We start from the raw sequence: 25148 nt of genomic DNA, 5'->3' as shown, positions 1-25148 counted from the left end.
GACCTTTCCCTGGAGATCGATGGGGAAATAGCCGGAGGCTGGCGCTGGATTGTTGTTGTTGTTGTGCAATCAGCATGGTGAAGATCCTCTGAAGGGCATAAAAAGGCACCATTATGAGAGTAAGAGCTAATTATAACGGGAAGAGGCTCTTTGATCGCAGTGTCTAAGTAACGGCAGCTATTTTTGTGCGACAAAGAGTGACACGAAGGCCAATAATCAAGTGTTGAGTGCCCATCTGTCTCATCTCCCAAGTCCAGGCAGACAGACAGTGGGAAAGAAAGTAAACAAATGGCGCTGCTCTCCTCATCTCTCCGGCGGAGTAGACACACGGTCCAGAGAGTGATCATCAGCTTTGCTCATGAAGCCAGACGCCATCATGTGCCTCGACGGGGTTATCGGCTATTTCTACCATGAGAGAAATCCTGCGGAGAGGGAGGGCAAGGTCGGCGCTGCCTATTTGAGGTTGAGCATGAATCTGGTGGTGGGGGCCGAGGAAGAGCCGGCATTGGGTCGCCAACCTGTCTCTGACAAACAGGGATGTGACACGCTGTCCCTCTTTGGAAAGGGTTGACGGCTGAGCACCCGGCTAAATAGAAGCACAGAGAAGGAGATGATCCTTTATGTCCTCCCGTCAGTTGTCATGCCAGTTCATTAACAACTTGTGAAGCATGTATTAATTGCATTTTACCAACACACAGGTTAGAGACCACCCAGTTTCATGGTTTATAACCAATACGCGTGAGTAAATGGTAATCACTGATGAAAGCAGTCATTTATGGCGCGTTTTAAACCAGGAGGAACAGCCGCACCCACCAGGAAGTTGCTGGGTGTAGTAACGTGAGAGGCCACCGTACCGTTCATCATGTGTCCTAAAAAAAGGAGGCTAAAATGTCAGTTTTAAAGCATCCAGTCAAAGAGCGACCATGAGGGGAAAAGGGCCCCGTTCTAAAGTTTAGTGAATGCAGGAAATGTTCTCTCCACTCTTGAGGGACCTTCTGGTGAGAAGGGCTGCTTTCTGTCTGGAAATCGGAGATGATGCATCGGAGCCGCTGCTTTCGTGCCGTGGATGTGGTCCTCCGGCGCGACGCGCATCGGATGAGCGGAGTCCGGGGCTCGGAGATACGATCGAGATGTCTCGGGTGATGCGCGGGAGGTGCGGATCGCTTCGCTCCTCCTCGACAGACCATCTCTGATTTCGTCAAAAAAAAAAAAAAAAAAGTGAAGGGGACTTTAACCGGAAGCCAAACTTTTTTTTTTTTGCTTCAAACTTTGTTTTGTTTTTTTCAAAACCGAAAAAGGAGAAAACAGAAGAGGCACGACCCCTCGGTGTCATAGACTGCCCGGTTCCTTGTTTTCTTCATCTTTTTGCGCCCGCTGTCTGAGATGCGTCAGCTGCCGACCAACAGGCGAGAAGCAGTCGGTTTCTGGCGAGGATAAAGGCGACGTCGAGGCATTTCTTCTCGGGGCTACAGCCGCTCACATAACGGATTTCTGGTCCTTTTATCATGGATGATGTGAGTAGTCGCTGAAGTCCGCCCGCGTGTGCCGCTTAGTCTTTAGCAACGCAGAGCTGTAGTTTTAGAGACCTAAGTGGTGAACACGCAAGTGTGCGTTCACTGTGTGATGTTGCACACTTACTTACTTACTTACTTACTTTGCGAGGGCGCGACCAAGTAGCGAGGGAGCACAGCGAGGCCCGAGGAGGCGACGAGGTGGCAATTCGGACCGCTGTTTCCGTGATGTGTGCAACAGCAATTAAAGAAGTACGTCAGTTTAAGATTTCTTGCTGGTTCCAAACTGTCAGCCGCGGTCAACTAAAGCCAACCACAGTTTGCACGAGAGCACCTGCACACCTGTCAATCTGTTTCATGGACTTGTTGGTTCGGAGGCCACCAGAAAGATGTTGCATTTTAATGCGGCGAAACGAGTGCGTGTCCACGTATTGACCTTAAAAGCTGAAATACGGACCCCGTGTTATGCAGAAGTGTCCTTCGGTAGATTCGGCATTATTTCAACCTGTGTTTATTATGTGTGCAAAAATTCAATTCAGCATTTATTTTTGGGTTGCACGCTGCGTAACGAGTCATTTTTGGAAGGGAGGTCAGATCTCACAAATGAAATATACATGGTAGATCGCACATATGCCGAATCCGATATGATATGCAAATGAGGCAGTACAAGGGACAATACAGGCGTAATAGCCTTTCATATTTTCATAATTACAACGTAAGTTGTGATTTGCCATATTTATGAAGGATGCTTGACTGGCCCTTGTCAACATGATAACCATGTGGACTTGAACTCATCACCAAATGGATAATGATGCAGTTTCATCTGTGCCATTCAAGAAGAACAACTGGGTTTGATCCCCAAACCCTTTGTACTTACTGCAGTACTTTCTTCATGTGTAGCTTTTGATTGACTACATGCGTGGCTGCATTTTGAGGAAGCGAACTTGCTCAAAATAGGAAGTAGAGCGGTTGCGTACCATGGAGGGAACTTTTTGCAAACGATTAACCACACCGGTTGATTGTAACATTGATCATCAAAAGCTCGTCCATAAAACAGCTTCCTGTTCAATGTCCACAGTCTAATCATTAAATGCAGCTCTTCTTTTTTCTTTTACTTGTCTATACTTTCTTAGAATCTCTCTCTAGCCAGACTACGAAGGCAATGACAGACAAGCTATGAAGGCTACAATCCACAAAACCACTATAACGGTTTAAATATACTACACAAGAATACATTCACCTTTATGTTGTGCCTGGTCAACGAGTAATTAACACAGGAAGACAAAGAAACAGTTTTTCCTCTTTTGAAAAACATATATAGTTTTTGATATTCTGCATTGTTGTTTGGATATTGTACTTTAACGTCTACAACTGAATTCTTGCGCATGGTGTCCACGACTAGAAAGATTTAAAGTAGGAAAAACACCCACTACTTGGCAGGTTTGCTCGTGGACAGCTGTTTGGCTCTCATCTGTGTCTTTAGAACTCTTCCCCCTGTTTCCCCCCTCAACACTTCACATTTTTCCATATGTTCTTTATCACCCCCCCCCCCCAAAAAAAATGCTGTGGCCCTTCCGTGATGATCGCTCCATGAGTCATCCGTTCATCGCCATCCCTCTGACCCGGAGTGCACGTTGTGACGCGTCTGCCCGACTCATTCAGCAAAGAGGAAACAGACCGCCACATTATGTGTCGGGCAGAAAACAATTAACCCTCTCTCATGCTCGTCCCGCTGTCCAGGCCTCTGCACACAATGGATGAGTGTGTGCGCGGGTGTGTTTGTGTGTCTCTTCAGGGCGCCGCTGACAATTTCTGGGAAAGTGCTTTCATGAAAAGGGAAAGTTCTCAATAGTGAATGCATGTGTGTAAAAAAAGTCCTCAAAAGTTGGAAAGATGAGGGAAATGTTCTTTTGGAAGACTTTTATTTTCTCATCGCATAAGGGATTGATTGAGGATTTAAAAGGAAATGCTGTTGTTTGCTGCATTGATACTTCTCCCTATTTCTCGTTCCATATTCTTCATAATAACAGGACGCGTCTCTGTCCCGCTGCGTCCTACAGAGTTGCAAAGTGGAAAAACTGATCTCAGGGCTCTGGAAGTAAAAGTCCTGCTCTTTGTTCCTAAATTTGTCAGCTGACGGTTTTAGCCTTTTCACAGCTGGGACGGGCAGGACATTGACATTTCGTTGGTTTATTTGAGAAGAATGCTAGGATTAAAGGGACATTTCTTTACTTTTTTTCAGTAAGAAGCCCCTAAAATCCCTGAGATTCATATGATTCAGCTTCAACTGATAATTGCTCTCACTATTGAGCAATCTATGGGGGGGAGTTCTTGATGAATTCATAAATCCTCTTTAAATGTGAGTGGAAGTAGTAGTGGAAAAACAGACACCGCATCTTCCTAGAGCTCAAAGTCGCAGTGTTAGAATTGCGTTTTTTGGATTATAGTCCAATATTTTGGTCCAAAAAAATGTGCAACAGCTGTAATGGAAGAAATGACACCATCCTGGTGTTCATCGCATTCCTTACTTTCACAAAAATAACATTTTAAAACAGGACTGAACAGGGAAGAAGACCAAAGGGAACCTCCTTAAAAGACCCTCGGGGGAGGAAGTGACCTTTTTTGGAAAATGGTAATGCAGTCACATTTGGCATTGAATCAGGCTCCGTGGTTTGAGAGAACTGACAAAAGAATATGTTCTCGGCGAAAACCCACGCATGAAACCATGGTCATATGAACACCGTGATAAATTCAACACATAAAGAGGGCCGTTGGGATGGTGAAGCTCTGCAGACCAGTAGGGATGAAGGTGCATCCATACTACACCTGCACGCCTGCATGGAAAAGAAGAAGCATATTTTCACGTTTCTTGTCTGCTTGGTTGTGACGTTCCAATCGGATTCGGTTCCACAGGCATTAGACAGGAAATAGGTCATGGTCAGGTATTGCTCTGGCAGTATTCAGACAGTGTTTCCCCCAACCGCCCCCCCCCAAGATATCCTGGACTCTACAATTGTCCACTCCTCCCTGTTGCACGTGTGCGCCGACAGGGACACGTGCACCACTGAGACAGTTGCATTCACTTTGCAGTCACAAGTTACAAGGTTGCTTTCTCTTATCGGCTCTACTCTTTATCAAATATGCAAAAAACATATCTAAAACTTTAGCAATGCAATGACCCACAGAAAATAAATCTGCTTCGATGGCCGAGGTGTAGCTTTGAATAACATGGAGTCATTAGTATTCCGAGACCACAGCTTATGTTGTTAAGACTTTGGATAGGAAGCACGTGGGTGCTGTGTGTGCAGAGATGTTCACACTTGGCCATGGCTGCATAACAGATATCCTCCCCTGCTCTGTAATTCATGTGTTTCAACATTCCTGCACGACCATCAGATGACATAGTTGGGCCGCTGACATGATACTCATAGAGCTTCTTCCTTGTAGGTCAAGATGAGTCAAGGTATTGTACTGTAATCAAGTAAAGGCAGTGGCACTTTGGAGGAAATAGCAGAAGCATTGGGGTCTTTTTAATGGTTATTCATAGGATTTCCCTACTGACAGGATGTAAAGTAAATTGCAGAACTCATATCTGTGTCAGTGCACTCTTTGAATTGTTTGCCAACACATCAGAGCTTTTTGAAACAACGTGTGGTCTGTGGTGTAGAACAGAGGGCTCATTGTCACAGCTTTACACATATAGGGTGAGTTTCGATAAGAAGGGCGTTAGAAAGTGTATATCGCACACGGTGACCGGCTCGATTCCCGACGCAATACTGACTAAAGAGTAAGATCGTATTGTAACGTGGAACACGTGGAAACACTCGTTCATTGCAATGTGACACGCTGGCAGCAGTGAATCTTCACAATCCAACACTTTCCAAGTCACAAATTGTGATTACTTTTTTTTTATGTCGGTGTTTACTGCCTTTTGCTATTTGTGCAGCTTTAGTGGGTTAGCAGTGGCTAACGGTTTACAGAACAACCTATTCGCCCCGCTGTCCCGAGTTGTAAGGGGTCAGCGGGAGTAATGTGTGCGCTCCGGTGAGGCTCGTGGTGACTTCATGCTGGGCAGGTCAGCGGGAAAATCAATAAGTGCCAGATGCTCCCTGACCTCATGCTTCATCAGAAACACATGTCTGCTGAGGTGTGCCTCTTCCACCAAAACCCCCGGCCTTCTCTTCGCTGCTCAGCTTTAGCATATTGTAACTTCACAACTTCGGTGTTGACCACAGGTCTAATACTGTAGACGGCACATACATGGACGCAAGTTTTTTTTGGGGGTTTCGGTCAGTTTTGTGACTTCCCTTCACTTACTGTGTGTTTCACATCGCAGTGTGGAGCTACTATAGTCAGCTACGGGTACGGGTTTGATCAGTGCAATGCTCTACTGAAGTGTTCCATTGTGCGCTCTGCGACGGGGACTCAGTTTCTTTACGCTGCAAACGTTACCATTTTTTATTTATTTATTTTTTGCCATTCTGCCGACTTTGCTCACGTCAAGACACACAATCGCAGTTGCAGTGAAAGTGGAAAAAACAGAATGGTGACCTTCCACCCAGACCCGCCCCGGTCACGAAACGGCCCTCCTACCACCACAAAGATAATTTGATATCCTGTGGAAGTTCCTCCAAAAGAAACAAAAGGCTGAGAATTCTTGCAAACACCTGCATAAAAGAAGAGGAGCATTTGGGGTTGACGCAGCGCTTACTCCACACGTCTGTGTGGAGACGTAAATCCATATTTCATAGAGGTTGGCTGTGTGTGTAAATCCAAAACACACTGCCATTGCTTCATCCGTGTCTGCATCATGCACTGGTTGAATACGGCAACACTCTTGTTTACTCTCGCGCTACTTTCGTTACAAATGTTAAGCGTTTCAGGTCCCCTATAACTGGTCCAAAGTTTCATTATCAATCGCTGCTGTGTGTTTTGTGCGGCCTACAGCATCTGCTGCTGTCATGCTGTTCAATTTGTATTCCCTAATGCTTCCCCCTTCTCTGGCTGCTTTATACACAGATGTAACACTGACAAACATGCGGGAAGTGAGTGTGCAGAGCACAAAGTGGACACCGTCCAAAGAGGCGAGGTGTGTCAGAGGAAAAGGAAAAGAGGGCAGAAATGAAAAAGTCTGATAAGAAAGCAGAGTCGCTGCTCTTTACAGGCCTCCATGGCAACACGACCACATTTCCTCTTCAACTTAAAAGAAGCACCACTAGTTCTTATACATAAGAGTTATCTTAGAAAGGAGATGTATCTGAAATTGAAAACACAAAACACACGAGTGTCAATACAGGAAGATGTCATTACGTATTATTAGCAGTGGTCAGCTCGTGAGTAATTCAGGCAACGGTTTCACACGTAGTCACGGCTGTCAGCTTTAAGCGCGAACACACCAGCAGCGTGAACAAAATCAGCAGCTTAGGAGGCAATTTGAGTTAGTAGCGCGCGCAGGTTTATATATATATTTTCTAAATATATTTTGGTGGCTGCAGCTGAACTTATCTATGAATCTATGAGATATTCATACCTCCCATTGATTTGAATAAAATGAAAAAAACGTTATCTTATCTATTATCTCTTAAACTGTTGAGTTATTTACATATTTCTATTACATTTATATCTATAGATATAAATTAATATTAATATTTTTATATATATAAATTTATGTCTTTGTATTTTTGGTTAAATATTTAATCTCATTTCATTTTCAACCGCTTATCCAGGGAAGGTCTTTTAAAAATCTATTTTGTCATTTTATTATTGAATAAAAATGCATTGCAATATTTTCTAGTAGAGGTTTACTGATGACGGAAATGACGAAGCGAAAGTGATGGTACTGAAGTGTGTTAGAGTGTGGTTTCCTTCCTTTGTGATCACAGGGTGCAAAAGAGGAGCCAGCTCAGAGGAAAGAGCCAAAGTTCCTGAGTAAAGCTGGCTGGGTGAAGAAGGCCCCCGGCAGGCTGCTGGCAAGCTATAAGGACCGCTACGTCCATGTGGAGAGGACGGAGATCGTGGTGTATGAAAACGAGGTACGCCACCATTCCTTCACTATGTTCAGAACAGAGAGACAATGAGGTCCTCGTTAAAAGATCGTTGGGTTCTGTTCTTGTGTTGTAGGACCTGCAGAACTGCTTAGAGAGGGTCAACCTGGAAAACTACGATAAGTGTCATGAATTGAAAAGTCCGTTCAAGAAGAAGCACAGACTGGTACTAATTCGATCACCCAGGCCTGGAAACAAGGTGAGCTGGGATCCGCTGTTTCCCACCGTTGTCTTTCGCCAATACATCACCTCTTGAGATTTTAGAACGAGAATCCTTCATGAGCAAGATCCTAACTATGACAAGCAGACATTTTTAGTGTCAAGAAAACAAAAACTCATTTCAGCCAAGAACCCATTCTGCATCTCTCTCCATCATTCACTGCAATCTGTCCTTAAAAATCGCAAAAGAAATGGACACCATTACAAACTGTATCACAGAGGAGTCATTTTGCTGTAATGGTGCAAAGAGAAGTGAGACAAGACTCTTGAGTCTGAACAGGAAGGGAGGGGTCTATGTGCCCTGCTGCAATGTGGACAGCTTTTGTATGCGTGTATGTGTGACATGTGTGTGTTTCAACATATGATATGTTTGTATTTTCCTAACAAACACATGGTATTACTCTCTTCTGTGTGCAATATCCCCTCACCCCCCCTGTCCCTATGCAGTGAGCAGGCTGAGGAGTAAGTCAGACACCAGTGTGCACAGAGGCCTACTGCTGCTTTCTCAATGTGGCTACAACCTGTAATTGATTGTTTTTGTGTTTTTATTCACAAAGAATTCTTCAAATATTAGGGTGCATAAAATACCCCATATTACCCTAGAAAAGACCCGAAATTAAAGGAAGCTTGTTGTTTTATTGTCCATTGCCATGGCAATGTTCTGAATAAAGGGAAGTAAAACAGGGAAATGTTGTTACAAGACATCGTTTTAGCAATTTGTAATTGTTTTGCGGCATTCCACATTTTACATCAAACTAGAGTTGGTGTCAGAGTTCCTGAATCTGTGGCCAGTTTGCAGTCTGTTGTGGTGGTTCAGTGTGAATGAGAGGCTCTGACCAGGTTGTGAACAGCTACTTGGCCGCCCCTTGGTTTCTCCGGGGTAACCCTCCTCAACTCGGCCTCTAAATTGCTGAATGCTGACAGAAAGATTTCCGCGAACCAGCGGGTCTCGCAGCCAGCGTTGGTTTTCACCTCTCACCATCAGCAGCACTTTAGAATGAGGATTCTCTACGGCTTTGTGTGACTCACAGGTCCACGATGTGAAGTTCCAAGCTCAGACTGCAGAGGAGAAGGAGGCCTGGATTAAAGCTCTGACCGATGGCATCAATCGGGCGAAGAACAAAGTCTTCGACGACGTGAGTGTTTACGTGTTTATACACGCGCAGCTCACAAAAGCCCAAATGGATTCAGTGGAAACACAAATCAGTAAGCGGGATGTTTTCACAGGTGACGATTGATAACAGCATTAATTTAGAGCACGTTACTCGAACGAGGCCCAAAGGGAACCGGAACCGGCGGCCACCGACCAGGATGCACATGAAAGAGGTTTGTGTGTGTGTGTGTGTGTGTGTGTGTGTGTGTGTGTGTGTGTGTACAACATAAGTTAGCTCTGTCGCTGCAGTGAATGAGTCTAAGATTTGGATTTCAACTGTGTTGTTCTCCTCACGGACGTTTTTTTTGTTAGGTCAGACACAAGTGTGAGTGTGTAAGAAGAAGTAAGAAACGGAACCAGTCCTGTTGAGGATTTCATGTAGTGGATAATTTCTTTCGGTTCCAAATTCTTCATCCTAATATTAATTACAGCGACAGTGATTTAAGCATATATAAAATACTATATTTATGATTAGAACAATTTATATCAAGTATATGTTACAACATTTTAGGAATACCTTTTATCCAGATCTACTTTCATTTCCATTTGCTGTCGTTGGTGTTGTGAATACATTTTGTTTTAACTAGATGACTGGCTGGAATCAATTCTGAAAACTCAACATCATTGTCACCTTTGTTTTTTATCTGAAATATTGTTGTTATTCATTAAGGGTCTCCATTTACCTTTATGGTAGACTTTCAATACCAAAATATGTAAAAAAAAACTCAAAAGCAGCAGACTGGTGAGTATGACGTGACTCGCTTTTCTTTTCATTAGCAACAGCAGTTGTATTGAATTGTATTTAACAGCTTTTTTCAGTTTATTGTATGTTGAATTGGAATTTATTTCAACGTCTTATCTGAGCGATATATCTATTTCTGCCCTGTAGGTAGCCGATGTGTCGTCTGATGGTATCCTGCGCTTGGATCTCAACCTTGAGGATGCCGTAATGCCTAATGGGACCTGCCGTGCCAGTGATGATGGCAGCCAAACCCCCAAAGATGCCATCAAAGTCGCAATTCCTCTGTCCAAAACTAGTGAATCTGCTGACAAACAGACAGTGGCAAGCATTGAGGAGGGGGCTCAAACTGAGCCAGAGGTCAGTCCCCAGAAAAAGGTCATTAAACCTCCCATGCCCCCTATCAAAGAGGCAAAACCCTGTCCAACACCTGAGGCCGAACCTGACAAGGAGGATGGCCCAGAGAAAAAGGTCTGTATATCTTATATATATTTGAGTATGTCTTTCTGTTTTCATAAAATGGTCTCTAAAATGGGATTTAATGTGTTTAAGGTCCTAAAGCCACCAATGCCTCCATCTAACAAAGCCAAGCCGTGTGCTTCACCTCTTGGCGATGCCACAGAAGAGGTCAAAGCTGAGAATGCGACTGAAAGGGGTCACGATGCAAGCAAAAAGACAGGTCCACCGCCAACCCCTCCCATCAAACCTACACCCAGTGGCTCCTTAGGCGACCATGGAGAGGACTCGCAGTCCAGGCCAAGCTCTCACACTCCCGCCTCTCCATCCAAAGAGAACCAACCCTCCAATCCTGACGTAGAGCCAGACGAAGATGTTCCAGGCGTGACTGGCGAGAATTTGGAGAAAGAAGAAGACGATCAGGAGGAGGCAGCAGGAACATCTGTAGGAAAAGATGAAGGGGACCAGTCAATATCTGAAGAAGCTCCACCTACTGCCAAGGATGATAAACCCGAGAGTCCCGGCGTTGTACGACACATTTCTGAAGAGGAACCAGAGGAGGCTGCTGGCAGTGACTTAAGCAAAGCATCTGACACTGAGCCACAAATACCGACAGAGACTCTCGGGAAGAGCCTCAGTCCTCCTATGATCCCCAAGAAAAAGTCTGAGAAACCCGTTCAGCCCGACACACCGCACACGGGCAACAACGCAAATGTGACGCAGATCAATGAGGGACGTGACCCTACTGCGTCACCGCCAACGGCCTCGGATACCTCAGCCGGTTCTCCTCAAGCAGAAGAGGCACTACCCAAGAGTGAAGCCCCCTCAATAGTCGTCTCTTTGAACGACGCGGTCAGCCTGAGTCCGCTGCTCTGTCACTTGCCCGGGGAGAAGAAAAAGAGGACGGAGGAAAAATCTGTCGACAGCGGTCAGCACTCGGACGACGACAGCGAGGGATCTGGGAGCGAAGACACGCTGGTGGCCTCCACGGGTGCATTAAGAGGCAGCCACGCAGGTCTGGATGTGTTTGACGCCAGCGAGGATGAAATCCCCATCAGATTGATGCCGACGAAGGTTCCGCCCAAGCCTCAGGTTAGACCGAGGGTCTTCCCCAGCCGGAAACCACGGCCCCCTCTGCTTCTCAAGCCGTCAGACAAAGCCAAGTCGGCCTCCATCGGGGATCTGCTGTCTTCAGTCGATGTTCCGGCGAGACAGAATACCGCAGATGTGGCCGCCGGTAACGGGGCACCTGGTGCCAACGTCATGAAACTGGAGACCGAAGTGGCACAGGAGATGGAGAAGACGAGGGACCTCATGAGCAAGGTGTCCCGGTCGCAGAATGGAGGGGACAGGAAGGACAAGACAGAGGATCTGCTGGCCAGGGCCATGGAGAATCTGGAGAAGGCCGACCATGTCCTGAGAGAAGTCAACAAACTGAAAGTTGCGAACAACGCAAGCCACAGGAAGAGCTGGTGAACGTCACTCGCAGCGGCTTGTTTAATCCCTCCCCCGAACAGGGGGAGATTGTTGGGAGGTAGCTTTGTAACCTTTAATAGGCGCAGCAAGCCTGTCGAGCTGTGGATTTCTCCACACAGGCAAATGTGTGAGTTGCACGAGGCTGTGAAAATGTAAAAAGTCAAAATGATATTCGGTACGACCTTTCCAAACCTCAAAACAGGATACAAAACCCTTTCGGCTCAACGCTAGGTTATGGGTTTAAAATAAAGAAGCAGCATTCACAACGATCACTCCGCTGCGTCGAGGGCCTGGATAATATTAGAGCTTAGACTAATGTTAGCGGCTTTCTATGGCTCTTTAACGAGTCTGCATCCTAACAGCCGTTTCCCTTGTATTGTTAAAATTGCTAAATGTAAATATGTGAAATTCGTCCCTTAACAAACAAGTTGACAGAATGCAGACTAAGCCTGTGGCCGCCAATGAAAACTTTCCGCAGTGTGCTGTGGTAACGTGGGTTTTACATCCACCAGCTCCACCAGATTTGAAGTGGGCAGGAAGGGTGATGTTAGCTATGAATATGACTATGGTGAAAATATGGCAGTAAAGTGACCAAGACAAGATTACATATGACATATGATATGAACATGACCTATGAAGTAGAAAACAGTCTTCTGAGATGCGGAAACCTCACAGCCTGGTCCTCATTTCTCTCACAACCAGAGGGGGGAGACAAACGTCCTTCACTCCAGCGTTAAACTTTTACATTACATTACATGTCATTTAGCTGACGCTTTCATCCAAAGCGACTTACAATAAGTGCATTTCCACCATAATCAACTTGTGAAGACTCATTTGTGCAGCACGCTATGGACTGAAACTTTGGAGCATGATTCAATTTTGATGTTTGTGCAGCACACAGAACTGTTTGCTCATAATTAACTAAGTGCAATTATTTGTAGTTCAACTCAAGGTAAAGCTTAACGCTCTACTGAGTATATACATTTTTGTTTCTAATGTGAAATATCTGACAGTTTCCAGAATGAGTACTTGAAAGTTAATTAGAGAATTAATAATATAATAGCAAAGCAGCACTGTCAATACATTGAGAACATGCAAAGAAAGTACTAAAAAGTGTTATTACCAAATTAATAGTTGACTCTTTGTGGATTCAATCGGTTTGTTTACTATTGTCATATGCTGGCAGTTTATGAGGGTATTAATATTGTAAATACGTAATGCTTTTTACTACAGCTTTTTACTGCTGTTTATTGTTGATGAGGAAAGATGTACCAACCTAGCTCAGGAGCTCTGAAATAAATCTTGTTCAGGAGAATAATGTGATTAAAGCAAAAAGAAATACTGGTAATCCATATATATCCATATATATATATATATATATATTGTATATACATACAAGTACATAAGTATATACATATGTATATGTACTATATGTACCATACTATACTATATATATATTGTACATAAGAGCTTATAGAAGCGCTTTTGGCTCTAACTAACCCCTCTTTCAGTTTAATTTCATATTCATTTGAATCATAAAATGAGAATTTTCTTTTGTCAAGTTATTGGATTTTAAAAAGACCTTGTGGTGTTTAGACCACTTCAAATATGTCTTGCCATTTAAAATGTCCAAGAATATTTTCTAACTGTAGATATTGTACTCTTTTGATGCAATTTGTCATTGCCCCAATAAACAAAAGAAATAATCTAATCATGTGTTCTGTCTTGATTGCTCAAAGTGTTACAAATTTTTATTTACTTTGTGGCCTGGTAAGAGATAGATGGAAAGATGTATACTTTATTCTTCCCGTGAGGGAAATGTGTGTTAAAAAGATATATTAATCGATTGGTTTTCTTTTAGAAAGACATTTTTTCAAATCTTGCTGCAACCGGCAGACTTAATTTTTGTCTTGAATTGATAAATCAGGATTTTTTTTTACCAAGTTGTTTCATGGAATCAGGTGCATGCATTATGGCATCTGTTGCCATTTTTTGCTTCAGTGAGCCGGGGCCAGTGGTTTTTATGGGGCTGTTTCTGGCGGTCTGCCACCCATCCTGGTTTCGAGAAATGTATCTTGCAGAACTGCTTGCGACTGGGTGGCAGAGTACGGGACGATGCAACAGCGTCCTCTGTAGTGGTAACTATGCCATAAAAACCCATGCAAATACATCATTTGAAAAGCTATCCCCTGTAGGGCCCTCTATGCATGAAAGGGTTGATATTTAGCGTTACATCAGGATACAATTGGCAGAACATTTACAAAGAAATCAATATGATCCATAAATTGAGTTTTTCGTTTAAACATTTATTTTGAAAGCAATGGCAACATTTCTGCTTGTGTTACCTTCACACATGTGATGATGCTGCTCTTCTAGGCTTTGTCTCAATGTAAATGTGATATCTAATGCGAAGATTATTCTTTTAGACAGCACAGGATATTTCACTTGTTAACATTGACCTCAAAATAATTAATTAAATATCTTATTTTGAAAGTAAACGGAAACTATATCTTCACAGTTCCTCCATGACAGAAATAACTATAGTCCAACCTTCTTTTCCATCTGATGAAAACGATGTAATAAGAGCACCACAATGGGAGGGCGGAGGGCAAAGCGTTAAAGTACGCAGAGATGGAGGACGGCGTGGTGTCGGAGGATGACGTCTGTGAGTACCTGTCAGCGGTGATGAGGCTTAACGTTATAATATTACGCTACTTTCTTTATACAACCATACAAGATAATGACTCTATTCGGCGCGGTGTTTTTACAGAATATGAAAATGTGATTTACAGCAAACTGAATTGTTAACCACCATACGGGACGTTTTACATTCACGTTACGTCTATTACGGCGCACTGTCCCCTTTGGATGAGGAATTATCGTCTTAAGTAAACGCTTCTCTTAAAATGAATTATTTCACCGTTTGAAAGACAAGCTTACATCGGCTGGTTTTGGAATTCCTTGCGGGAGGAAACACTGCGGCCATGTGGACCACATTTTGAAATGAAATGCACCTCTATTCATGTCGTTACGGTACCGGGGCTTCACCAGTACAAACGGGAATATTCATCATTTCGTCTTTGAACTGTCTTTAAAGCACATCCATAAAATGTTACACTCTATTTTCACTTGATTGTTGTTAAAGAGGACCTCTTCAGACCTTTTCATGATATTTGAAAAATTATATTTAAATTCCTCCACGCTATGTCTGTGTTGAAGGTGCATTTCATTTTGAAATATGGTTCTCATGACAAACGGATTTTCAACCTCATCTCCATCTTCCTGTCACAGACTGATGTTATTAGTGAGAGTATATAAGATAGTTCCCTGCATGCACTGGCTTGTACTAATACTTTCTGTATCCACCTGCCACGTCCAGTGCTTTTCAACACTAATGGAGCCAATAATTTTCTGGGTTAATGACAATGAGAGTTAGACATTCAATAAAGTGCAAAGCAGCGTGTATGTTTTTTTGTTCCTGCCAGCCTTCAGAACACTCTTGATAAACTGTTTTATAATCTGTAACAGTGCTTTGGTCAGAAAAGGAGTTCCACGACGCGGCGAAGAGGAACGACCCGGAGAGAATGCAGGAGCTGATTGAGAAGGGTGTGGACGTCAAGGCCAAAAACAAAGTAAGGGGTTCAAAGTCACAGTTTACACAAACGTGATCTTTGCTTTCCATAGCAAGTCGGCACCTTGTCTGCAATCAGGCTCATCACAGACCCCCCCCCCCCCCCCCCTCTTTCAAGGACACTTTCATCCCTGTCAGCACAGATCTACTGCACTTGACACTTGTTTTAAAAATATTCTACATAGAAAATATATACTACGATGTGTTGTTTATCCTGTTTCACATTTTCTATTTTTAAATGATGTCTTTCAATATTGCACTATGGCTATTGTCACGCACCAATCGTCAGACACCAGATTTCTGATTCAGATTACGAAGTAAAGTAGAGATAAAAATCTAATCAGAATAATAACGATGGCTTTACTCAAGGCGACACAGACACTTGCAGAAAAGTAAGTGAGGCAACGAACTGCAGTCTGTTTGTTTCTTGTTGTTTCGGATGAGTTCAACAGTGAAGCATTCTACTTTTATTCAGAGCAGATATTTTGTATTTGCATTCAGATGTTTGATGGGACTAAGCGATAAGCTGTAATGTTCGGCTCGGGTGGTTAGAAGGATTCCTCATGTCTCTTCCAATGGTCTGTGTGTTAGAGGGCTGAGCCTAATTCAGCCGTGCGTTGCACTGTGAGCATCACCCGGTCTGCCCGTCTCCTTGCAGATGGACCGCAAAGCGCTGCACTGGGCCGCGGGAGCCGGGAACGAGCAGGCTCTCCGTCTCCTGCTGGACCACGACACCGACGTCGATGAGAAGGACACTGTACGTACACGCTTCTGTGGGGAACGCAGAAATAGGAATGTTACATCACCGGTCAGTGTCAATGTTTTCAATTAGTTGCACAATGACATGAAGGACTCAAGTGCGCATTGAGGATAAGTTTCTTTTGTTTCTCTTCCATCAAATGTAAAATGCATCACTGAGTTTTGTGCTCGACCTAATAAGTTTGCACCAACAATTTTTGCGGAAATTGCTTGACTTATTAGGAATGATAGATTGAACAAATGGGGGTGGGCACTTTATAAAGGGTTATGAAAGATTTATTTTTAGGTAGAAAATCCCCCCCAAAAACCCCAGAGCATGTGTTGTGTAACAAAGCGATGGTCTCTCCCTTCATTCTGACATGAAAAGAACATTCCGGAGGAGGATTGTAAAGTAGATGACGGGGACACATTCAGGTCAGTTGACCCGGTAGCACAGAGGCAGACCAAGGCCAGTGGGGAGAATGCCACCCGGCGTACTTGTACTGTCTGAGCTGTTCAATAACACGCCTGCACTTTCTTTCTCTACAGTTTGGGATGAACGCTTTGCTTCTCGCGTCCTGGTTTGGTCACCTAAAGGTCCTGCAGATCCTGGTGTCCTGTGGGGCGAAGCTGAGCAGTGAAAACAAAGTGAGAGCTACCTCCTTCTCTCACCGCGGACTCAAAGCGATCGCCGTATTGTCATTTTCCGCGTGTGTGTGTGTGTGTGCATTAGGACGGTCTGAGCATGCTGCACTGTGCAGCCCAGCGAGGCCACATAAGAGTCCTGGAGTTCATCATGGAGGACCTGGAAGACGTACGACTCGACAGACTCGACAAGGTGACTCCCCGAATTATCAGAAGCACGTTGGAAGAATTGTGAGGAAAAATACCCTTTTGAAGAGAATACAACTCTAAGCGCACACTCTCCTTCTTTCCATATTGTTACTGAACAAACACGTTGTTGTTTGCTCCACGTTGTCAGCCGTGTGCCAGTAAATGAAGGGGACCTGGTTTAAACGTTGTGTGCATCACAGAGTATATTTACAAGCGTCTCCCGTGTGTCTTCTCCTGAGCAGTCGGGGAAGACGGCCCTTCACCTGGCTGCTGAGAGCGGACGGCTTGAAGTGGTGGAGTTTCTCATTGGAATGGGCTGCACGCACAGTTTGAAGGACAAGGTAAAGACACACAAACAACTACAAACACACACACACAAAGGAATTGTGCCCTAGCAAAAGCACACACACGGCTGTTGATGTTAAACATCAATATTTGACTTGTTCGGCTGTTTAACCCACCTTTAAACAACCAAACAGGTGAAAGCAGGATGTGTTCGGACCTCAAGTCCTGTTTACACTGGGCAGGGAAATGTACGTTGGCCGGCGGTTACCATGTGTTGTGTTACCCACAAACATCCCATCAAAGTTATTTTTTTTTAGTTATTTTCTGTAATACACATACTAACATATTTCTTCTCCAGATGGTTCAACAATAAATAAATAAATAAATAAATAACAATATTGTTGCACTTTGTTTATGTAACATGAAAGAAATGGATCTTGACCTAAGGAAAAACAAAATCCAGTGATCTGTGTATAGTGTTCTCTCCTTGGTTTTATGACTTAAGAACTGGAGAAAAAAAATGTTGTCAGGATTTTTGTTTTGTTGCGATAGTTGTTGTAATACTCATGTTGGGCCACAAGAGGCAGAAGTGCACCATTGCTCTATATGGATAAAAGCATTTAATGTTGTCTTCCAGGAGAGTTTAAACTTCTTCATGCCCCCAATACAAGGTGCACACATTGTGCCTGAGCATGTTACGTAAATGAACGTCTCCCTTCACCAAAGGTCGGGAATCGCCCGTTTAAGTGCCAGTTTCACCACAAGCCGACACCCAATGAGGTCGGCCTCTTAAGAAACTGCGTGATTCCCCTTTTTCTGCCTAATGACACAACACCAGCAAGTTGTTAACGGCCCCTCTTGACATGTTTTGATATTTCGCGCTGTACAGGAAGTTGTGTTGTCAGACGTGGGATGTTTTGTCTGGACTACAGGAAGCCAACACGGCCGTGCATCTAGCAGCAAAGTGTGGGCACACAGAAGTCCTGCAGAAGATGGTGGAGACCGGAGTCGATGTCGACGAGAGAAACATAGTGAGTCGGCTGGACTGAGCTTTAAGATTCAAGGCCCAATTGGTGGTATTCATTTAGGGTGGCTGTGGGGCATAGATGCTTTTGTTTCCAGTCATTAAGTATTAAGTATTACCTGTTTTACTGTTAGATGCAGTCGACAGTGTTTTCTTGCACTATCAGATAAAATATTAGTGAAAATCTATTTTTGGAGAAAACAATCATTCTAAAAAACAAAGGTTTGTCCTGGTGAAGAATGCAAGAATACTTGAGTGGCTGCTGTACAATGCACAGTTTGATCCATGTGTTGTAAGTGTGACGTTTAAGCTTTTAGCACATCAATGTGATAATAGTCTCCAATCTTTGAAATCTAACCCAAAAGGAAATGTCTTCAGATATCTGCTGGTCAGAGACAGTAAAGACAGAAATCATTGTACCTTAAAAAAAAAAAAAGAATGTTGCTGTGAAGTTTAGGGAACAAAAATGTCTCTGTAAAAAACCTGCCCTCAAAATATCTGCGCAAAATTATTTTCTCTTTCCACCAAGTTAAATTTAAGCGTTCAATTTTTATTTAAGCATCTTTAGTTTAACAACTAACACTGTTTAAGTCATTTGAAGAATTTCACCCTTTAAGTGCGTAAGTCAAAAGTTCTCATTCAATGTTTTTTTTTCTACATGTGGCTAAAGAGAGTTATGTGTAACAAAAACATGAAATGGTGGTACAAAATAAATATATATACAAAACAAAACACCAAGTCACAAGCAGAGCAAAGCCACACTGTCACCAATGTCCCCGCTGTGCTTTTAGGGCGGTCTCACAGCATTGCACCTGGCAGCTGATGGAGGTCACTACGAGTGTGTCAAACTGCTGCTGGAGGTCGGCTGCGATGCCAATGCGCAGACAAATGTATGGTGTGGTTCATTCAGTGCAATACATTCCCTTCAATAAAAACAACATCTAAAATTGTACTTTTTTCTGAAAGCGAAACAATGAAAGACCGCAAGATTAAATCTGTGTTTTCTTGTGCCTGCAGAAGAATATGAATGCTCTCCACTACGTAGCTCAGCATGGCTTTAACAGGGAGGCCAGTTTGCTGCTGGAGGCAGGAATCGACAAGGATGCTGTAGATGATGTAGGTAATGGCTGCTCCCATGTGACGTATGTGTCGTGTTATGTAGAAAATGCGAGCTGCTGGTGCTAAAAAAAATCAAACAAACAAATGCGTAAGTGCCGTAAAATTGGAGTTCTTCAAATGACTACTTGAGGCTGTCCGAATAAATAAATGTGTTTACACCCTGGTAGAGTAAAGAAAGTCTGTTTAATGTCCTCTCTTGTACGGCTGCTGCAATTCGGTAAATGTAAGAGAGAGCGTTCTTACATCTTTCTAATAAACTAAACCGAAAAGGATTATTATCAGGATCATTTACACGTCATGTAAAATCATCTTTCTTTCTTTTTCATCTTTCTTTGTAAACAGCAACAAAACACAGCCCTCCACTTAGCTGTGTTCAACAACCACGCTGCGTTTTTACGGCTGCTCATAGACGCCCACTGTGACCTGGACATCGCTGACAGTGTGAGTACACGCTGATAAACATCCAGGCAGCTGACTGGAATGCACATTTTAGAAATGACACAGCGGCCACGGTGCAACAATATCAGATTCATGTGGTTCGCAGAGACAACAGACGGTTTTGCACATCGCAGCAGAGCACGGCTGGCAGGACTCGGCTGAGATGATGCTGGTCTCCGGTGTTAACCTCAATCTGACTGACAAGGTACCACACAGCACGCAACCTCTGTAACAATACAGCTCCTTGAGTGTCATCATTTGCTGACGTTAGCCAGGTTATGTTTTTCACTGGTTTCCACGAGATGCTTCTAATGGAGCAATGCAGTGCATCGGTAATAATTCTGCTTTTGCTTACCGTTGACATCACATCTCACTGGGAAAAAAATAATTCTGATGAACAGTGGCATAATTAACTGTGATTTTAGGTGTTCAAATTCTGAAAATGAATGCATATATGTCAATGATGATCAGGACTGAAGTTCGTTACTTAATATAACTGTGGGTTTTGGTGTAGTAGGATAGAATTTAAATATGGAATTTAATGTGCAGCTCAGGCGGCAGCCTCTGGCAAGTGAAGCCGCTACAATTGTATTGAAAGTCTATGAGAAAATTACTCTTCATCTCACTTAATGTAAATCTCAGGACGCTGCGAGAGTAATTGCACTAATATCTAGTATGTAAGTGTATTTGGTTAAAATACAGCAGTGTTAATGTGTTTATATTCACTGTCACTATCAAATTATCTTTTACACGAGTGACAATGAGTGTTTTAATTAATTCCGTTGTATCTGTGTCATCTTACCGAATGACCATATTATGAACTCAGCAGGGGAAAAGGTGTTTGGAGGTGGCAGCCAGAGGAAACCACGTCCTCCTGGTTGACATGATCATCAAAGCTGACCGTTTTTATAAATGGGAGAAGGTGAGTTCATCAAACTTTAGTGTCTCTACAGAATCACATGAAAAAAAAGTATTTGAACTAAATTTAAAATACTTTCTCTTCTAAGAATGGAAGTTCTTTGGTATGTAATAATGACGTCTTAAGTCTCATTAAACAGATTTTTTTGCCCTGTTTGGCACACACATCATGCCTAATACAATATTTTACTTTTAATTGGGAACTGGCGTTAGTGTTGCTTCTTATACACTTTTTTCCCCTTCATTTTTTACCTTATTTATCGCTTTCATTCTATTGTGTTTTGCTCTTTCTTCTCTATTCTGTAATCTTTGATAACATCTTGGCACAAGAATCTCCTTCAGATTAATAAAGTTCTATCTCATTTTAACCATTTTAATAAACACCATTAGGATCAGATGAGCAGCGAGCAGGACTCCTGGGTGGGGAGACCGCTAAGCTTCAAGCAGGACCACCAGCCAGAGACACAGCACCTCCGGTCTGTCCTGTGGAGCCTGGCCACCAAGCACCTGTGCCGCGGGGAGTGGAAGATCCTGGCACAGCACTGGGACTTCAGCCCTGCACATATACGAGCTATTGAACAACAGTGGACCGGTGAGCTGCGGCCACCTCTTGAAGCCACTACGAACTGTTCACCAAGTAGACGGCTCAGGTGCAAGTGGCAATTTGTTAGATGGCACTGAGTTGGTTAAAAGTAGTTGCATGAGAGGGTTTCTACGTGTTCTTCTCACTGCACCACTTAGTTAATCAAAATGATAGATTTATATGGGTTTTGCTTACTGTTAAATCTCACTCTCTTAATACTTGTTTTGGGTTACAAGTGGATTCTCACCCATCTTAAACAAAACTTTACAATGATATTGAGCTATGATTCTAAACCGAACCTCTAGGCACGAAGAGCTTCAAAGAGCACGGCCACCGGATGCTGCTAATTTGGCTCCACGGAGTTGGGATGGCGGGGGAGAACCCGGTCAAAGGCCTGTACGAGGGGCTGGTGAAGATCTCACGGACAGACTTGGCAGGTGAGCACATGAAACCGGTTTGTGTTGCTGTACAAGAGTCGCACAATGGCTGTTTTTTTTTTTTTTATATGAAATTGTTGTGTTCCCTTGCAATATTTCGCTGGACCCGGCACTTTTGCCTATGCGATTTCGTCTATGCTCGTCTATTTCGATCTGGAATGATGTGCCCTTGTTTGTTTCTCAATCACCCAGAGTGCATACGGCAAAAGGCAAACGCAGAGACCGCCTCTCCCAAGATGTGCTCTGCAATGTGATCACCAGTGAGTGACTGCAGCCGTGTTTTCATGCATAGTCAGACCTACTTGCAAAGTGCTAGAGAAAAGTCTACGCTGAACTGAGCCCATCAAAAAGCGATGCATCATCCGTGGCGTAACCTGTTTACGTAGGCACACATTGCATTTACTGAATTCAGTTCCCAGATATATTGTTTTAGGGTTAGGGAAAACACTACTCATATAGTCCCGTTGCTTTGTACACTAAAGGCTTTTCAGCACATTATGACATTGTTTATCTCACTATAATGTAATGCAATGTTTCTCAAAGTTCCTCCTTAACGCTACATGAAGTGATGGAAGGAGGGATAAGTTTCCTGAACTCACCCAAAAACCTTTGCTGCAGCTGATATATTATAGTAGCAAAGTGTCGCCTTCTTACAGCAGTCACTGATGGTGAAACTCTGCTGTGTGAAGTTGTTTCGGAAGGGCTGACCAGAGGGCTTTTTTGTTTGTGTTATGATCAAAAGTACAAAAACGCTGATTGATGTCCAGGTCTTAGGACTCATTCCTGCAACTCTCTGTACATTATAACATATATAGATATGTATGAGCATGTCCTATTAGAAATATTCATGCCAGAATTCAAAAGTCTATATATATATATACTTAATTTATTAAATAAATATGATATCAATAAATAGTGAAATAACATTCCAAAATAGGTGCATTGCATTGGGTCTTTACTGTTTTTGCAAAGTGTTAATTCATGTCATTCACGTATTTACACAATTTATTGATTTTTAATAGACTTAAAATACTCACTTTGGAGGATCTGTGTAGACCTTTTATTTTTCTATTGTTGTATTGTCTGTCTTTTGTATTCATCTATATCGGCCAGCCATTGGCATTTTTGGTTTTAAAAAAACTACAATGGTAAATCAGTATTTTCGTTTTAATCATTTAAATGGTAAAAGTAACTGTCAAGGACTGGACGACCACTGATAATTTAAATGGTAGTTGAGTAGGCAAACCATTATCAAAATGGAAATGAGTGTGTCTGCCTTTGTTTTTCGTTCCTTCCACTGATGGGGTCACAAGATAAATTTGAGGTATTGCAAAATGATTGAAAAGGACAGCACGTAGAAGATGATTTTCAACCTACTTAAAATATTGTCTCTCTTTACATGTCCATCTTATCTTTCTTCATTTTCTTGTGAATTGCTGGATCATTTAACTTATTCTGGTCTCTACAAATATTACAATGAAAGAAAATGAACAGCTTGTTTAGTGGTCAAAAATGATTTATATTTGGATGTGATCACAGGCCAACATGTTGGAAAGCAAACTTCCAGATAACTGGGTGATATGGCATCATATCACTGTTGTGTAAACTACTTGAACTACTTAGGAAACAGGAATGCTAAACAGAAACATTAAAAAAACTAGTTTATTAAAAACGGAACTTGAGGAGTTGCGTTCATTTGTGTTTCTGTACATACAAGTTTTCTATATTTCCTGCTTTGTTCATGAATTTAAGGATTATACAACTTCTGAATGGAAATATTTGAATGGGCCTTATTAAAGATGAAAGAACATGAATTTTATAATTGTCCAACATAATTTAAAGCTATTGTCGCTGTGCGTTTTAAAGCACATTGCACTGAATTGTTCTCCTGCACACAGGGCAAAGAGACACGTGAATGATCTAGTGCTGTTTGCAAATAAAGAAATGTTTACCCCACTCTGACGTGTACTGGTAATTACTATTTTAGTGAGACAAAAGTACTTGATTTGTTTGTTTAACTAATCACTACAACGATTCACTAATTGATGTAAACATTAGTGAATTAGATATATTTATTAAACACAAAAGGGACAATAAACATAGGGATTTCAACCATAGGGATACAAACAACAAAGGTCCTTACAAAAGAGAAAGAATCAAGAAAGTTCAAATCAAATAAGCCAATTTGCTATAGATAAGTGCCATTCAGGGAGAGTTGACTGTCAAGTGTCACTCTGAGGTTTCTAGCAGTCACAGTGGGCGTTAACACGGAGTTGCCAGTTCTGGTCAATTCCTGGGTAGGAGAGTCTTTTCCCAGGAAAAGATGTAGTTCAGTCTTGTCGGGGTTGATTTTCAGATTGTGAGCGGACATCCACTGAGAGATGTCCGAAAGGCAAAGATTCGTGCTGCCACCTGGGTGTCCGAGTGAGGGAAGGAGAGAATTAGTTAGGTGTCATCGGCATAGCTGTGGTAGGAGTAGCCATGTGAGCGAATGACAGCACCGAGAGAGTTGGTGTAGAGCGAGAAGTGCAGGGGACTCAGGACGGAACCCTGAGGAACTCCAGTAGTATGAGGACACGGTTCAACACAGATCCTCGCCAGGTTACCCGGTAGGTGCGGCCGTCAAGGTAGGACGAGAGAAGGGAGAGAGCAGAGCCTGAGACACCAAGTTCCTGAAGGGAGGAAATAAGGATCTGGTGGTTGACTGTGTCAAATGCAGCAGAGAGGTCCAGAAGGATGGGGACAGGGGAGAAAGAGAAGCTGCTCAAGCAGTGTGGAGTTTCTGAGACAGCAAGGAGAGCAGTCTCTGTGGAATGGCCTGCCTTGAAGCCTGACTGGTGGGGATCAAGGAGGTTGTTGGAACCTGTCGGTGGAGATAGAAGGAGATGAAGATTCAATTCTGCATTGGTAGAAGATTGGTAGCGGAGCTTTTGGCAGCAGAGATAGAAGCAGAAAAATGAGAGATTGAAATGCAAGCAGGTCAGCAGGTTGTTGTATATTTACGCCATCTCCTTTCCGATGCTCGCATTGTGGCTCTCACGGCACGCACCGGTTGAGGCAGCCACGGAGCCGGAGGGGATTTAAAAGCCTGTTGTGTAGTAAGAGGGCAGTGAGAGTCGAGAGAGAAGGAAAGAGTTGAGAGGAGAGTCTCTGTGGCAACGTTCAGATGCAGGAGTGAGAAGGAGACAATTAAAGGGAGAGCTGATAGAACAGAGGAAGCCAGAGAAGAAGGAGAGAGGGAGCGAATGTTGCGACAAACAGGTACAGGGTCAGTTGATGGGGCAGGGTCGTTAGTTACAGAGAGTGGGAGAGAGTAAGAGATGAAGAAGTGGTCAGAGACGTCTGTGGAGGTAACTCTGTGGAGTAGAGCAGTTTCTAGTGAAGATGTAGTCAAGGTGATTACCAGCTTTGTAAGTAGGAGAAGAGGGACTGAGCTCTACCAACTGAGCCATCGAAGGGTAAAGAACGTGATCTGGTTTTTAGCGTGTATATTGAGGATGGAGCTGACGATAAACCAAAGCTTGTTTTACAAAGGATGGATGG

At 43.1% G+C, this 25148-nt stretch overlaps 2 protein-coding genes across 2 annotated transcripts; both read left to right on the top strand.

The window, feature by feature from the left end:
• Window positions 1-822: 822 nt before the first annotated feature.
• Window positions 823-13309, top strand: plekho2 (pleckstrin homology domain containing, family O member 2). The gene is made up of 7 exons (XM_040199186.2): window positions 823-1514; window positions 7394-7543; window positions 7632-7754; window positions 8806-8910; window positions 9002-9100; window positions 9817-10137; window positions 10219-13309. The coding sequence occupies exons 1-7, from the start codon at window positions 1506-1508 to the stop codon at window positions 11596-11598; spliced, it is 2187 nt and encodes a 728-aa protein (XP_040055120.2). The 5' UTR covers window positions 823-1505; the 3' UTR covers window positions 11599-13309.
• Window positions 13310-14130: 821 nt separating this feature from the next.
• ankdd1a (ankyrin repeat and death domain containing 1A) lies at window positions 14131-23561 on the top strand. Its single transcript, XM_040166737.2, has 15 exons — window positions 14131-14263; window positions 15127-15230; window positions 15888-15986; window positions 16517-16615; window positions 16701-16805; window positions 17044-17142; window positions 18019-18117; window positions 18902-19000; window positions 19128-19226; window positions 19572-19670; window positions 19774-19872; window positions 20494-20589; window positions 20976-21177; window positions 21474-21605; window positions 21798-23561. Exons 1-15 carry the CDS (start codon window positions 14230-14232, stop codon window positions 21857-21859), a joined length of 1527 nt encoding a protein of 508 aa, XP_040022671.2. The 5' UTR covers window positions 14131-14229; the 3' UTR covers window positions 21860-23561.
• The last annotated feature ends 1587 nt before the right edge of the window (window positions 23562-25148 follow it).

The sequence above is a fragment of the Gasterosteus aculeatus genome, chromosome 12 (genome assembly GCF_964276395.1).
Source record: "Gasterosteus aculeatus chromosome 12, fGasAcu3.hap1.1, whole genome shotgun sequence".
NCBI classification, from domain to species: Eukaryota; Metazoa; Chordata; class Actinopteri; order Perciformes; family Gasterosteidae; genus Gasterosteus; species Gasterosteus aculeatus.
The sequence above is the reverse complement of the archived record's forward strand: the minus strand, read 5'-3'. Positions and strand labels throughout refer to the sequence as shown.

Excerpts from the sequence above, each read along its gene's own strand:
- ankdd1a (XM_040166737.2), top strand. The coding sequence starts at position 14,230 with ATGGAGGACGGCGTGGTGTCGGAGGATGACGTCT. Across the intron at positions 17,143-18,018 it reads CGCACAGTTTGAAGGACAAG|GAAGCCAACACGGCCGTGCA; the intron begins GTAAAGACACAC and ends TCTGGACTACAG. Across the intron at positions 19,001-19,127 it reads ATGCCAATGCGCAGACAAAT|AAGAATATGAATGCTCTCCA; the intron begins GTATGGTGTGGT and ends TTGTGCCTGCAG.
- plekho2 (XM_040199186.2), top strand. Across the intron at positions 9,101-9,816 it reads CCAGGATGCACATGAAAGAG|GTAGCCGATGTGTCGTCTGA; the intron begins GTTTGTGTGTGT and ends TCTGCCCTGTAG. Across the intron at positions 10,138-10,218 it reads AGGATGGCCCAGAGAAAAAG|GTCCTAAAGCCACCAATGCC; the intron begins GTCTGTATATCT and ends AATGTGTTTAAG.